This window comes from Perognathus longimembris, chromosome 21 (genome assembly GCF_023159225.1).
Source record: "Perognathus longimembris pacificus isolate PPM17 chromosome 21, ASM2315922v1, whole genome shotgun sequence".
NCBI classification, from domain to species: Eukaryota; Metazoa; Chordata; class Mammalia; order Rodentia; family Heteromyidae; genus Perognathus; species Perognathus longimembris.
Window position 1 is genome coordinate 4,226,716 of NC_063181.1, and position 14,088 is coordinate 4,240,803.

Below are 14,088 nucleotides of genomic sequence, written 5' to 3' on the forward strand. Positions count from 1 at the left end.
CACTAGGCCATATCCCCAGCCCTCTCTTCCGCTTTCTTGAACATGCAAACGCACAGCGTGAGGCCCCCTAGCCCGCGACGGGCAGAATCTGCACGAGACCTGGAATCCAGTGCTCAGCCCTCCTGCACACCCCAGTTGCTGTGTGTGAAAGGGCGATAACCACCCTGCCGCACGGGCATGGGGGGACCCCCGGGAGCTGGCGCCCAGCCAGCTCGCGGCAGGGCTGTGGGCGGCGTGTCTGCTCCCTGCAGGGGGCTCGTGGAGAGAAGCGGGGCGTCTGCCCTCGTGTGCCTGGGGGAGCCCCTCACGGCACAAACCCCAGGCCCCCCTCGGACTCTCAGGACTCTCCAGAGGAAGCCAACATGTGATTCTCTGGGTGTCAAGTGGGGGTTTGCTGTTGGCACCCACGGCCTGGTGGGCACATGTCTGGGTACCTTGAGGGTCCTGGAAGTCTCATCAATCGAGGGACTCAGCACGTGACTGGCACTCGAGTGAGGGCCACCATTTGCAGTTGGGACCAGGGCAGGAGCATCCCTTTGCAACCTTACAACTCATGCTTTCAGATTGTGGTTTCTAAAGCACGTGTGTCCACGCATGAGGTCCTCAGTCAAGACCCCCACCTGCCCCTTCCCCGGGGGGGTCACAAAACCCCTCTCACGGACTCATGTTGTCCTGCAGCCCACAAGTCTGCTGCCAGCCTCGAACACACTGTGATGGTGCTGTCGCGTCACAGGGCTCCTCGGTCCTGGAGGGAAGGCCTCCCCGTCCACTCGTTCCTTCTGATGGGCGGTGGGCGAGCCAGGCATTGCCCTGGGCACTCTGCTGTGGCAGGAAGCCACCAGCCCGGGGCCACACTCTGCAGCTCATGTGAGAGGCCCGGGAGGAGAGGACGGAGGCTGTGAGCACGTGGGAAGTTACGGGCGCGGCACAGGGGGAGCGGCGTGGTCACACGTAGGGTCTTCAGAGAGCACTGCTGCTGTGTAAAGAAGGGGGAAGATGCAGGGGGAAGGGGGGAGGGCAGGGCAGGAGGACTGTTCAAGTGGCCCTTGACCATATGCTGCATGCTTGAGCTTCGGCCAGGGCACTTAGGCAGGCCGGCAGTGCGTGCACAGCAAGCTCTCCTGGGGGATGCCCAGCCTCTCCAGTTGGCACTGTTCTCATTCTTGACCGTAACCAGGCCCACAAAGCCTTACTTTCCTTGTGTCTTGAGGAGACCCTGCCTACACCAAACTGGCTCTATCTTGGAGGCTGCGGTTGGGTTTAGGTGGTATGGTGGCTCTTCCTCTTGCCTGGGGCTTTGAGACCCAGTTCCAGAAAGTTCAGATGAAAGGCTCACTCAGGGTGGAAGCTAACTGTGAACGCCATCCCGCTGCCAGCTCCCCCCACTCACATTGGAGGCCTCGGTGGAATACCCTGCGGTGCCGCGGTCCACAGGACCCCGCCCGGGTGCTCCGCCTCCACCGGCCTTCTGCACACATTGTCCCTCCCAGGGAGCCTGGGGTCTGGCCGAGGCTCTGGGAACTCCTGATCGTCAAGGAGCAAAGGCTGCCCTGCAGGCTTCCGTTCTCTTTGGTGTAGCAGGGGTGACAGTGGCCGGGGTCCACCCTACTCTCTCCTCCGGTCACCTCTGGGCACCTGTAGAGCCAGGTGACCTTCCTGGGCCCCAGCGGATCTGTGTCTGACACACCTGGGGATTACACCTACCTGCCAGCCCCATAGGTGTGGCCGACCAGGCAGTGACCTTACACCTGTCTACAGCAGCTGGAGTCTTCTCCCTGGGACTCTGAACCTGAGGACACCCCACCTGCCTACCCTCCATGGCGGGGGGGGGGGGGGGGGGCGGGTCCTGGCCCTAGTCTTTCTCTCTCCAGATGAGCAGCTGAAGGCCAGGGTGGGGAGCCTGGATTAGGGCTGGGCCAGGTTCCTCCTGTGACCCGAACCCCATGCTCAGCGTGGGGCCCTTGGGCCAAGAGGTCACAAAGCCCCACCTAGGCCCCTGGAACCTCAGCACCTCCGAGGGCTGGCGGGCTGCCCCTGACTCCCGGTGGGTTGGGCTTTCGGGGTTCGGCCGGGGTCCCCCGCAGCCCCAGTCACCGACGCCTCTGTGTCCTGCTCTGTGTCTCCGGCAGGTATATCCGCACCATGTACCTGGGGATTCAGAGCCAGCGGCAGAAGGAACACCAGCGACGCTTCTACTGGGCTATGATGTACGAATATGCAGACGTGAACATGCTGCGCCTCCTGGAGACCTTTCTGGAGAGCGCCCCGCAACTGGTGCTACAGCTCTGCATAATGATCCAGAAGAACAGCGCCGAGACGCTGCCCTGTGAGTGCCGGCCCCGCCCCGCCCCGCCCCGCCCCGCCCGCGAGGCCCCGCCCCCGGCCAGACCGCGCCCCGCCCCGCGAGGCCCCGCCCCCGGACAGACCGCGCCCCGCCCAGCCCCGTCCCGAGAGGCCCCGCCCCCGGACAGACCACGTCCCTGAGGGCCCCGCCCCCGGCCAGACCGCGCCACGCCCCACGAGGCCCCGCCCCCGGCCAGACCACGTCCCTGAGGGCCCCGCCCCTGGACAGGCTGCGCCCCGCGCTGGCCCCGGCCCCACCCCGCCCCTCGAGGCCACGCCCCCAGACAGACCACGCCCCGTGCAGGCACCGGCTTCCACCAGACCATGCCCCGTGAGGTTCCGGCCCGGCTCCGCCCAGCACAGGCCCCACCCCCGGACAGACCCCGCCTCGCACAGGCCCCGCCCCATCAGAGCCCCCCATCAGCCCAGGCCACACCCAGACAAAGCTCCGCCCCTGGCATGGCCCCACCCCCCACGCCCCGCCCCTCGCTGCCCGGCTGTCTCTCGGGGGGGCCACCTCCACGGGCACCACCCCTCCCGGCCCCTCAGCCCTCCGGGTGTCCGGCCTAGGGCAGTGCGACCCGCACTGCAAGCCGGGGGAGCCAGGTCTCCTGGGCCCCGTAGAGCAGAGCCCTGGGGTGGGCCTGTCTGGCGGCCCTTCCTCGCTCGCGCCTCCACCCAGGGTTTGCACTTCTGTGGGAGTAGCAGCCCAGGCTTAGAGGCAGCAGAGTGTGTGACTAAAACGCAGCATAAGCCCAGCGTTGGTGGCTCACGCCCGTCAGCCTGGCTACTCGGGAGATGGAGATCTGAGGATGGAGGTTCAAAGCCAGCCAGGGCGGGAACGTCCCTAAGACTCTGACCTCTGGCCAACAAAAAGCTGGAGGGGGAGCCGTGGCTCAAGTGGCAGAGGATCAGCCTTGAGCCAACAAGCTAAGGGATAGCACCCAGGTTCTGAATTCAAGCCCTGGCACCAGCGCAGAAAACGAAAGCAAGCACAGCCCAGCATGGTGTTAAAAGGCACTCACTCCTGTTGTAGAGTCTTTAAGCTGTGGTGTTTCTGCATCCAGCCTGTAGAAGCCCCTCCTGCTGCACGGGCTGAAGGGGTGGCTCGGCCGTTAGATCCGGGGGGCCCCGTGCTGGCGCAATGCTGCTCTGGCCCCTGGGGGCCGTGGGTAGACTCCAGGTAGCCTCGGGAGCCCCAGAACACATCCTATGCACTGCGGTTTGTGGGAGATAGAAGGCTCTAGAACACCCCTGGCTGGTCTTCTCTGGGAAGGTCTTGCAAGGCTGCCTGGTCCAGGCTGAGCTTAGAACCATGGATCTGATGGCCAGCTCGGCTCCAAGTGCTATGGCGGTGCTGCTCTGAGCATGTGCCAAGGGATGGGGTCCCAGCAGAGGAGAGTCCAGGATGAGAAGAGACCAGAAATGGTGACTCGAGGTGGGAGGAAGGGGAACACAGGGTCTTTAGTCTGGGCAGACTTGGGACAGGTGAACCCCAACATCTGCAGGGATGTCATTCTAAAGGTCAGAGCCAGCTGCAGGCAGACAGCTGGCAACTCAACAGCAGGCGATGTTCCCGCTCGCGAGGAATGGACTAGCCAGGCGGTGATGAGTTTGTGATCACTGGGAGTGTTCCAGGCAGAGAAGTTGCCCGTGTCATCCGGCCCACCGGGCCTGGTTTCAGAGGCTCACGGAGCTGTGTGATCGGGGTCAGCAGGCGGCGGGGGGCAGGGGTCCACCCTGCCGGTCCTGGCTCCCTCTGGCCAGTGCACCTTCGGGCTTCCTGGGCTGTGTCACCCCCAGGCTCTGGCGGTCTTCCTGTGGTGTCTGGCTGTCCTTTCCTTGGTGGTGCTGCTTTTCTCGTGGATCTACTGCATGCTGAATTGGGCTGTGGGTTAGCTCTGTCTCCTCGGTGGGCCTCACAGTGTCTCTGCCTGCCTGCCTGTGCCATTAGGGCCATCGGCAGTTGGAAAGATCACCAACACTACCGCCATCTTTTTCCTGCTGACTTTTCCATCCATCTTGCCAGCATCTCCACCCGACCCTCCCTCCACCCTCTGGGTTACCGAGCCACTCCTCAGCCTGCAAGAGGGATTTCGTGTCTAGTGTTCCCACACATGCAGATCCCAGTGGGAAAATAGGAATTGCAGCGATGGACCCGTCAACCGGATGTCCTCAGACACGGAGGGAGCACGCCACTCTGACGCGCCACGCGTCCCTCAGACAGACAGTGCGCCTGCGCCCCCTGAGGTCCTGGGTTCAGGTTTCTGGTGCTCTGCATGGGGGCTGGTTTGGAGACCGTTCTGGTGGGGTGGTCAAGGCAGGGACAGCAGGTCCTTCCGGGACCGCAAGGCGTGGGGAAGCGCATGCCCTAGCTGTGTGCCCTGACCTGTCACGTGGGAATGGCACTGCTTTGGGTGGCCTGAGAGCCCGCACACCCGTGCGAGCGGTGGGTGCCTGGCATGGTCAGCCCTTCCTTCTGCACGGAGGAGTCAGCCTCGGTGCCCTCCTGTGTCCAGAGGAAGACTGGCAAAGGGCAGGTGTGGTTCTCAACTTCTCGAATCTTCCGTTCTTTCTGGGGACACAACACCAAAACATCTAGACAGGCATGGGGCGGGATGCTTTGGTGCAAGTGCTCACGCGGCTGAGGCTAACGCTGACCGAGGGTGCTTGGGGCCCAGTGCCCCCCCCCCCACTTCAAGCAGAGGTCAGAGAAAGCCTCTCCAGAAAGCTGCCGTTGGAGCTGAGTGTAATAGATGAGGATGGAGGTACAGAACCTGTCTTCCAAATGATGGGGATAAACAGCCTGTTCAAAGGCCCTGAGGTAGAAAAAGCCTCATTGGTCCCAGGAAGCAAAGGACCCAGCGTGGTGGGTCTTTGCAAAGACACAGGCCCTTAAGAGCTCAGAGTCAAATGCTCTGTGTTTTTGATTTTGTGATAGGCATATGTACAGGTGCTTTGGGGGGCACAGAGGGCGGGTAACTGTTTTGTGGGTGCCACAGAAAAGAACCTTGGCGGGTGAATAGGAGCTCATTCCAAGAAGACGTTGGACAGTAAAACGGCAAGTGCAGAAAGTCCCATCCTTCTGCCTGGCCGTTGTATTCTGACCCCAGCGATAAAAAGGCTTCAGAGATACGGACGGCCAGTGTGGATCAATGACAACACGCAACCCTGTCATCACTGTGACCTTGAAACTTCTGACAAAGCCTGAGGTTTAACAGTGAGAGCCAGAGTCCAGCCTCACGGGAGGCCACGTCCACCTGTCCAGCCTCCCGAGGGTGGGGGGGCAGCGTCCACCAGCCTCACACAGGACGTCACAGGTGCTCTGTCAGCACCAGGCTTTCGGAAGTTATGGTGTCCAACACATTAGTTTAACACTCGACGGAAAGGGAGGCTGGAGGACAACCTGTGTGAGCTTCATCATGTAGCCCAGGGCCCCGCCTTTCCACCATGGCACTGTGTGAACTCCGGGATCCAGCCCAGGGCCCCGCCTCTCCAGCCTGTGTGAGCTCTGGGATGGAGCCCAGGGCCCGGCCTCTCCAGCCTGTGTGAGCTCCATCATCAAGCCCAGGGCCCCGCCTCTCTAGCCTGTGTGAGCTCCATCATCAAGCCCAGGGCCCCGCCTCTCCAGCCTGTGTGAGCTCCATCATCAAGCCCAGGGCCCCGCCTCTCCAGCCTGTGTGAGCTCCGGAATCCAGCCCAGGGCCCCGCCTTTCCACCATGGCACTGTGTGAGCTCCGTCATCCAGCCCAGGGCCCTGCCTCTCCAGCCCATGTGAGCTCCATCATCAGGCCCAGGGCCCCGCCTCTCCAGCCCGTGTGAGCTCCATCATCAAGCCCAGGGCCCTGCCTTCCCACCATGGCACTGTGTGAGCTCCATCATCAAGCCCAGGGCCCTGCCTACCCACCATGGGACTGTGTGAGCTCCGTCATCCAGCCCAGGGCCCCGCCTCTCCAGCCTGGGTGAGCTCCATCATCAGGCCCAGGGCCCCGCCTCGCCAGCCCGTGTGAGCTCCATCATCAAGCCCAGGGCCCCACCTCTCCACCATGGCATTGTGTGAGCTCCGTCATCCACCCTAGGGCCCCGCCTCTCCAGCCCATGTGAGCTCCATCATCAGGCCCAGGGCCCTGCCTCTCCACCATGGCGCTGTGTGAACTCCGTCATCCAGCCCAGGGCCCCGCCTCTCCAGACTGTGTGAGCTCCGTCATCCAGCCCAGGGCCCCGCCTCTCCAGCCCATGTGAGCTCCATCATCAGGCCCAGGGCCCCGCCTACCCGCCATGGCGCCTGCTCCCTGGATCTTCTGAGACTTCTCTGTCCTCAGAAGCCAGCGCGCCCCAGTGGAGCCTCCTCCGGGGCTCCCTTGCACCCTGGGAACCCTGGAGGCCTGCCAGGGACCCGAACCCCGACGGGAGCGGCGGTACGGCAGCCCGGCCCTGCTCGGCGGGCCCCTGAGCGCACGCGTCTTCCCGAGGCCCGGCGCTCTCAGGAAGGCGATCCGGGAGGACCTGGTGATGTTCTGCGCCCAGCACGTGGCAGGCGCTCCAGGGCCTCTCATCGGAGGTGGCGGGGGCTGAAGCACAGAGAGGAAGGCATGGCCCAGGTCACCCAGCAAGGAGAGCGCGCGTGAAAGCTCCTCTTCTCGTCGCGGAGCCTGCGGGTGAGATGGGGACGCTTCACGCAGGGCACTTGCTCCAAATGCCCCTGCCCTGGCGGGCTAGCCTGCTGAGATGGGGCCGCACGTTCCCTTCCTCCGGAAACCTTTTCCTGCCTCCGCCCGTTCCAAGCCCTGGGCCTACGGGGCCGACAGACGGGGCGATGCCCTGAGAGACGGGGCGATGCCTTGTGAGGGTGGACGGCAGGGCGGGACAGGTACTTCCCAGACAAGTGGGAGGACACTCCCCGTGGCTGCTCAGGAGAGAGGGTCTGGTTGGTTTCCACGGGGAAACTGTGGTCACGTCTCATCTCTCCTGTGTGGCGCCGGTGGCTCACGCCTGCGACCCCAGCTACTCAGGAGGCTGAGGTCTGAGGATCGTGATTTGGAGCCGGTCTGGGCGGGAAAGTCCCTGGGACTCTTATTTCCAACAAATTACGCAGAAAAAAAAATTAAAAGCTGGAGGGCGCACTGTGGCTCAAGTGGTCGAGCGCTAGACTTGAGCCCAAAGAGGCTCAGGAACAGCGCCCAGGCCCTGAATTCAAGCCTCAGGGGACACACACACACACACACACACACACACACACACACGCTCATTGTGCCAGCCAACCGTCCAGGTGTTTTCTGTGCATACGCCAGCATGTTGATTTGTTATCACACCAGATGGCTCTGAGCTTAGACTTCAGGTGCAGGAAGAAGAAGAAGAAGATAGGGCGGGGAGTGAGGACGCTGGGACTGGGGGGGGGGGGGGTGGATCACGGTAGGGAATGGGGCAGGATCCCCAGGGAAAGGTAGGCAGGAGATGAGGCAGATGGTGTATCGGATGTGTAAGGCTCCTGGATCCAAACTTGTATTTGAGAGAAAAAAAAATATGTGAATGTGTAGCGTGGTTTCCGCGGGGGAAGGGTGTGGCAGAGAAGCTGCACTCGCGGGACGGCGCGAAGTCTGGTAGGAAGATAGTCCACGGACGACATTGCTCTCGTACTTGCTTCTGAATCTTAGGCAACGGGACCCACAGAAGTGCCCTGGGAAGACAGGCTGGGGCTCTGCGGGAGGAGCTGAGGATGGTGGGGGGGGGGAGGGGGAGGGGGAGGGGGAGGGGGAGCCGGGCTTGGCCACGGGCAGGGTGGAGGCCCCAGGGGAGCTCAGCCGAGGTTCCTGGTTCCTCTCTCACCGGGTGCCGCATCCCAGGAGGGTGGGGTTCGGAACAAAGCTGCTCTGCCGGATTTGGCTGGTCGGATGGGCAGGACAGCCCGAGATGGCCTTCTGTGGCGGACGAGGGAGAAGCCAACGGAAAGACAGTTTAGGGAAGGGCTTTGGGAGGCCCTCCCCCCCAAAAGAACGAGAGCGGGGATGAGAGTGGCTCCGCCAGCCTTGCGGAGGACAGCCGTCGAGGAGTGTCTCGGGCCAGGGCCTTTCCACGTACAGGCCGCCGGGGGGAGGGACACCCACGCAGAAGCCCCACGTTTGCATGCCACAGAGGCCCCCGAGGCGGGGCATGTGGGGGGCGGGCAGCCCGCCCCAGAGGTCACCCCAACTCTCACGCCAGCCCAAATCCAGTGGCTCCACGTCACCGCGGAGCCCAGAGCCCTGCCAACTCCCGGACAGGGCTGTCAGGGTAGGGGGCAGTTGGGACTGCGTCCGGTGCCTGACTCTGTGTTTCTTTCTCCCTCCTTCTTTAGATGGCAGTGTGCGTGGGCCTCTCCTCCGCCGGCAGCCCGTGCGCGGGCGTCCCCGGTTTTGACCGTGTGGGTTTGTGTCTTTCCGGCAGGTGTCTCCTCTGTGACCTCTCTGATGTCCCTGGCTTGGGTGCTAGCGTCCTATCACAAGCTGCTGCGGGACTCCAGGGACGACAAGAGGAGCATGAGCTACCGCGGGGCCCTCCTCCACCTCTTCTGGCGCCTCTTCACCATCTCGTCCCGGGTGATCTCTTTTGCCCTCTTTGCCTCCATCTTCCAGCTCTACTTTGGGATCTTCGTGGTGGTGCACTGGTGCGCCATGGCCTTCTGGATCATCCATGGCGGGACAGACTTCTGCATGTCCAAGTGGGAGGAGATCCTCTTCAACATGGTGGTAGGGATCGTGTACATTTTCTGCTGGTTTAACGTCAAGGAAGGGCGGACTCGATACCGAATGTTTGCATACTATACGATAGTCTTGACCGAGAACGCGGCCTTGACATTCCTTTGGTATTTTTACAGAAACCCGGAGAGCACTGACTCGTACGCGGTGCCCGCACTGTGCTGTGTCTTTGTTAGCTTTGTGGCTGGGATCGTGCTGATGCTCTTATACTATGGCGTGCTGCACCCCATGGGGCCTCGGGCTAAGGTCTTTGCCAGCTCCTGTTGTGCCGAGCTGCTCTGGGGCATCCCTCTGCCCCCCGACGTTGAGCCCATGGCTCCTCAGGCCCCTGGGTACCGGGGGACCCAGGTCACGCCCACCAGAGCCGTGCCGGGACAACAGGAGGACCTCATGGCCGACACTTGCTTGCCCGTGTTCCAAGTGAGACCCACGGGGCCGTCGACCCCGACGGGGCGTCCTCTCCACCCGGAGGGGCCCCTCATTAAGATTGACATGCCAAGGAAGCGGTACCCAGCCTGGGACGCTCACTTTGTAGACAGGAGGCTGAGGAGGACTATTAACATCCTGCAGTATGTCACCCCGACGGCAGTGGGCATTCGCTACCGAGACGGGCCGCTCCTCTATGAGCTGCTGCAGTACGAGTCTTCGCTGTAGAGCCTCGTGACCCGAGCTGAGACGGAGACCTTAAGTTTGGTTGCAGTCAATGCCGCTTGCAAGAAATACAACCCTCCCTTTCCCGACACACAGAACCTCCACCGCCACCTCCCCCACCACTACCACCACCACCACCAACACCCACAACAACAACACTGAGAAACAAATCAATAATTCACATCCCCTTCAGATAAGCTTTCTTTCCAGTCGCTGTATGTATACAAAGATATTCTCTATGTTTTATAACTAAGAACAAAAACCTTTCTTTTGTTTTCTATACATAAGAAACAGTATTGAAAAACAAAATCCCACACTATGAATCATGGGGTGGAGAAAGCATTGTCTCCTCCCCATCAGAAAACAACAACAACAACAACACAATTTTATACCTTACACCACGTGTAGATTATTTATGGGATTGGTGCTGATTGAAAGAACAAAACAAAACAAAACAAAACAAACAAACAAACACAAACAAATAAAACCTTCAACTGCCTTACGCCCTTAGGTGCTGAGTTTCATTAAGTACTGTCATATTTTCTCATGCAAAGCTCTCTGGTGACATTTGTACCAGACGAGAGAAAATTAAATAATCAAATGAAACAAATCCACCAAGGAAACAAAAATCAAACCAACCAACAGAGACGATACAAAGCAATCATTCTCCCAATCTGATTATTTGTGTCGAAGAAAACCAATTGCTAAAAACAAAGGCATAGCAACCCCTCCTCCATTGGATTTCTCTCCTCCTCTCCCGGTCTACCCCCACTTCACAGAGCCTTCTAGGAGCTAAAGGGCTGTTTGGATCTCAAATGGCTGGAAAAGCTACTTGAAGGCTGACTATGTGCCATTTTAGCATTTACCTAGCAAGAATCGCTTTCGATTCCTCTTGAAAGGCGAAACAGAACACACACAAAAAGGTACCCTCGTAATTTGGTAAATTCTGAAAACGAGTCAAAGGAGATTTCCATACACGCCATCCAAGAGAACCAGTAATAATAAAACTCAGCATAGTAGCAAAAAGAAAGACATCTATCTAAAGGCACAATACTTAATCTGTGACTGGCAACAATCTCTTCCATCACTTTAAGGCTGCGAATGGTATGTGTGGGATACGTGTGAGTCTGTGGAAGGAAGGTCCTGTTTCCATCTTGTGGGAAGCCTTAAACTGATCTGGAAAGAATCTTCATCTTTCATTTGTGCTTTTTTTTTTAAATTAAAAAAAAATAACACAAAGAGGAAAGCTAGAATATAAATATATATATACACATATATAAAAAGTCAAGTTGTAATAACTAACTCATTTCAAAGACTGTTTGGTGCTTCTGTCATTGTGGTTGGCTGAGACTCATTCAGCTCCCTTGGTGCATCTGGATTGTGTGTGTGTGTGTGTGTGTGTGTGTGCGTGTGCGTGTGCGTGTGCCCACCCATAGAACATGTATGTGTGTGCGTCCCTGTTGCGAAGTCTTGCCAGAAATACACAAAAGGACTCTGAGGCTGTGATGGCTGGTGGTGGGGTGCTAGAGGGGCTGGGGGGAGGGGAAGGGGGACCCCCTTGTCTGCCACGGGGAGCCTCCCTCCCCGAGAGTGAGTTGCTACCAGCGGCGCAGCCGGGTTTTCCAGCCCACGAGGTTTGGGTGAGGGCTGACTCTCCTGTGTCTGTTCTCATTGTACCCAGTGGAATTTCTGGGAGGTGTTGTGAGGATGCGTGAGCATTTGTGAAGTTTTTGTTCCTCAGAATATTGTTTCTTTGCGGACTGTTTCTGTTTGGGGACATTGTTTCAATACTATCGTATATCTACTTGGGCACAAAAAAAAAAAAAAGGAAAAGAAAAAAATCACAAAAAGAAAAATATCTCCACAAAGGATATATATACATACATATACATATGTGTATATATATATATATACACACACACAATATTTTAAGTAAATACTGTTAGTCTTTGTTGTGTGTAGTTACAACTAAAAAAAAAATTCCAGATATAACTGTTAAGGGTGCAAAAACCTCACATTGAACTGTTCTTAAAAGAAGTTCAAAAACTGAGGAATTCTTTTTTTTTATGTTTGTGGAGGTTTTTTTTTTTTAATTATTCAAAGAGGCTTCTCCTTCCCATCGCCTGCATTGTTTATCTAGAGCTTTCTAAATGCATTTCTAGACCTCCTTCCTCTCCTGAGCTACCAACTGTGCAGTGCAGCCCCGCCCCCCTTCCCTGACGAACGCAGCGTCTCCACGCTAGGACAGGACCCAGCAGAGCACGCCAGGCCTGGTCAAGACCAGAGGCCCGGGCCTCGGGGGCCTCCTCGGGGGCCTCACCCCGGCGACTCCTTGCCCCGGAGCCGCTCCGTACTCTGCCGAGACCGGGGGAAGGTGAGGCTGTTTGGGGGAGGGAGAACCCCTTGGGCTGGGTGGGTTCCAGCTCTTGTCTGCCCCATGTCGGGGCTCTGTGCGCCCCAGAATAGCTCCCTCGAAACCGTTCTCTGCGCAGCCCCTGGGACCTCGGGCCATTCCAGCTTGCTTGTCTGTTCTTAGATGAGTTTCTATTTTATTTCCTCTTTGCTTCTCTGTCATGGGTGTTGATTCACCACCGCTTACTTACTACATGTAGCATACACACGTGCGTGTGTGTGTGTGTGTGTGTGTGCATGCACCTGTGTTCATGTTTACACGAAACTTAAGAAGAAAATGTCAAGTGTTGAGCCGGATCTTTGGAAGGTGGAGGACAGCTTCCCAAGCGGGGAGGACTTCGCTGGGGGGGATGGGGGTGAGTGAGGCAGCCCCTGGCGTTTCTCTGGCCTTTTTCCTCCCGCCTTATTTGGACTGAGTTCTTTCTTCTGTGGCATCTCTACCCTTTCTCTCGAACCCTCCATCCTGCGGTTGTGCACCTTCCTTCCCAGTGCAGGTGCACAGGGGCCACAGCGGAGGAAGACTGGAAAGGCAGGAGAGGAGGAAAGCCAAGCAAAGCCACGGGGAGCAAGGAAGGAACTCGGGAGCGGGGATGCAGAGAGCGTGGCCAGGTCAGACTTGTCCTTCCAGCCTTTCCCTCCACCAGGAAACCTTCCCCCTCCTTTTCGCAGGCCTCCTCACCCTGCCCCCGCGTCCTCTCTTTCCCTTTGGAGATGGACTGAGTGTCATTCTGCTCCTGTACATGTCTGCTCAGGGCCACGAGTCCGCCAGCCCATTGAGGCCTTAGACGTCTGGTTATAGTTTGCCATGTGCCTGCACCTTGAAAATCTCCCCTTTTAGGGGCCCGCAAAGTCCAGCCCATTTTGCTCCAACTGCCTCCCAGAGGACGTGAAATCTCTGAATATATTTATTTCCCGGGCATCCTGATGACAAATACTCACTATTTAGATCTGATAGGAGACGCGTCTGTTGGCACCAGGAACTGTAAATAAAACAATGCCCCGCCCCCCATCTCCTTATTTCCCTGCTAGATTTCACTCCTCCCACGACATGGAACAGTGGCTCTTCTTTTCATGCTGAGAAGTAGGGGCACGTTGTCACCGTGATGTGGTGTGGTTTTGATAGCATCATTTCTCCAGGCCTGGGTAGGTCTGCCTCTCTCTCAGTCTCTGTGTGAAGGGGAACCTTAGCCATCTCAGATGACTTTGGGGTGATGTTCTTCAACTCATTGTCACAGCTTGTGACACCCCAGTAGAAACTTCATGTCTCCTAAGGCTATGATGAGGGAGGGAAGCTTAGAAGATCTAGATCCATCCGCCCCCACTTACTACAGAGCTGCTCATATCTCAAACACATTCCTCAACTCTGTCACGGGGGCTGTCACCTCCTGTTCAGGCCCAGACTTGCCCCAACCAGTTGGAGACCAGGGTTGCTGCAAGGAACACCTCAATCCCAGGTATAAAATAGGGGCAAGGATGGACAGGCCCATCTCTCCTGGATACATGTGCCATCATTCCCTATGGCACAAAGACCCCAGGGCCCTCGGGCCCCGAATCACCCAATACCATATAGTTCCCTCCATCCCACAGTAACCATGTCTCACGGTGGCCAGAGAGGGCAGATCTTGTCTGGTCACAAGGCAGCTCTTCTGACCCTGTGACGGGCATCTCATGCGATGAGCATCAGACCGTGAATCAATAGGAACCTGATTCTCAGAGATGAAATTCTATGAGATTTTTTTTAAGGTGCCCTATTTCATCACTTTTTCCTCTCCCTCCCTCCGGCTTCAGCCCCTCCCACTGTCGGGATGCTGCTTTCCTTGGAGCAGCTCTGAACGGTCATGACTTGCTTCTTCGCATGGCTCTGGAATCCCCCGCCGCTTGTATCGCCCCATAGAAAGTACAGCTGTTCCCTCTTCCCCGAAGCTTCGGAGCCCAGACAGACTTCCCT

The 14,088-nt window shown here is 58.2% G+C and overlaps 1 protein-coding gene across 1 annotated transcript in view; it reads left to right on the forward strand.

Annotated features, from left to right (window-relative positions):
- Xkr6 (XK related 6) overlaps window positions 1-10,697 on the forward strand; it is a 146,684-nt gene extending 135,987 nt beyond the window's left edge. Inside the window, exons 2-3 of the mRNA XM_048330364.1 lie at window positions 2,130-2,326; window positions 8,767-10,697. Of these exons, the coding sequence (XP_048186321.1) occupies window positions 2,130-2,326; window positions 8,767-9,731 (1,162 nt within the window). The 3' untranslated portion in view covers window positions 9,732-10,697. The remainder of the gene's footprint in view (window positions 1-2,129; window positions 2,327-8,766) is intronic.
- Window positions 10,698-14,088: the final 3,391 nt, after the last annotated feature.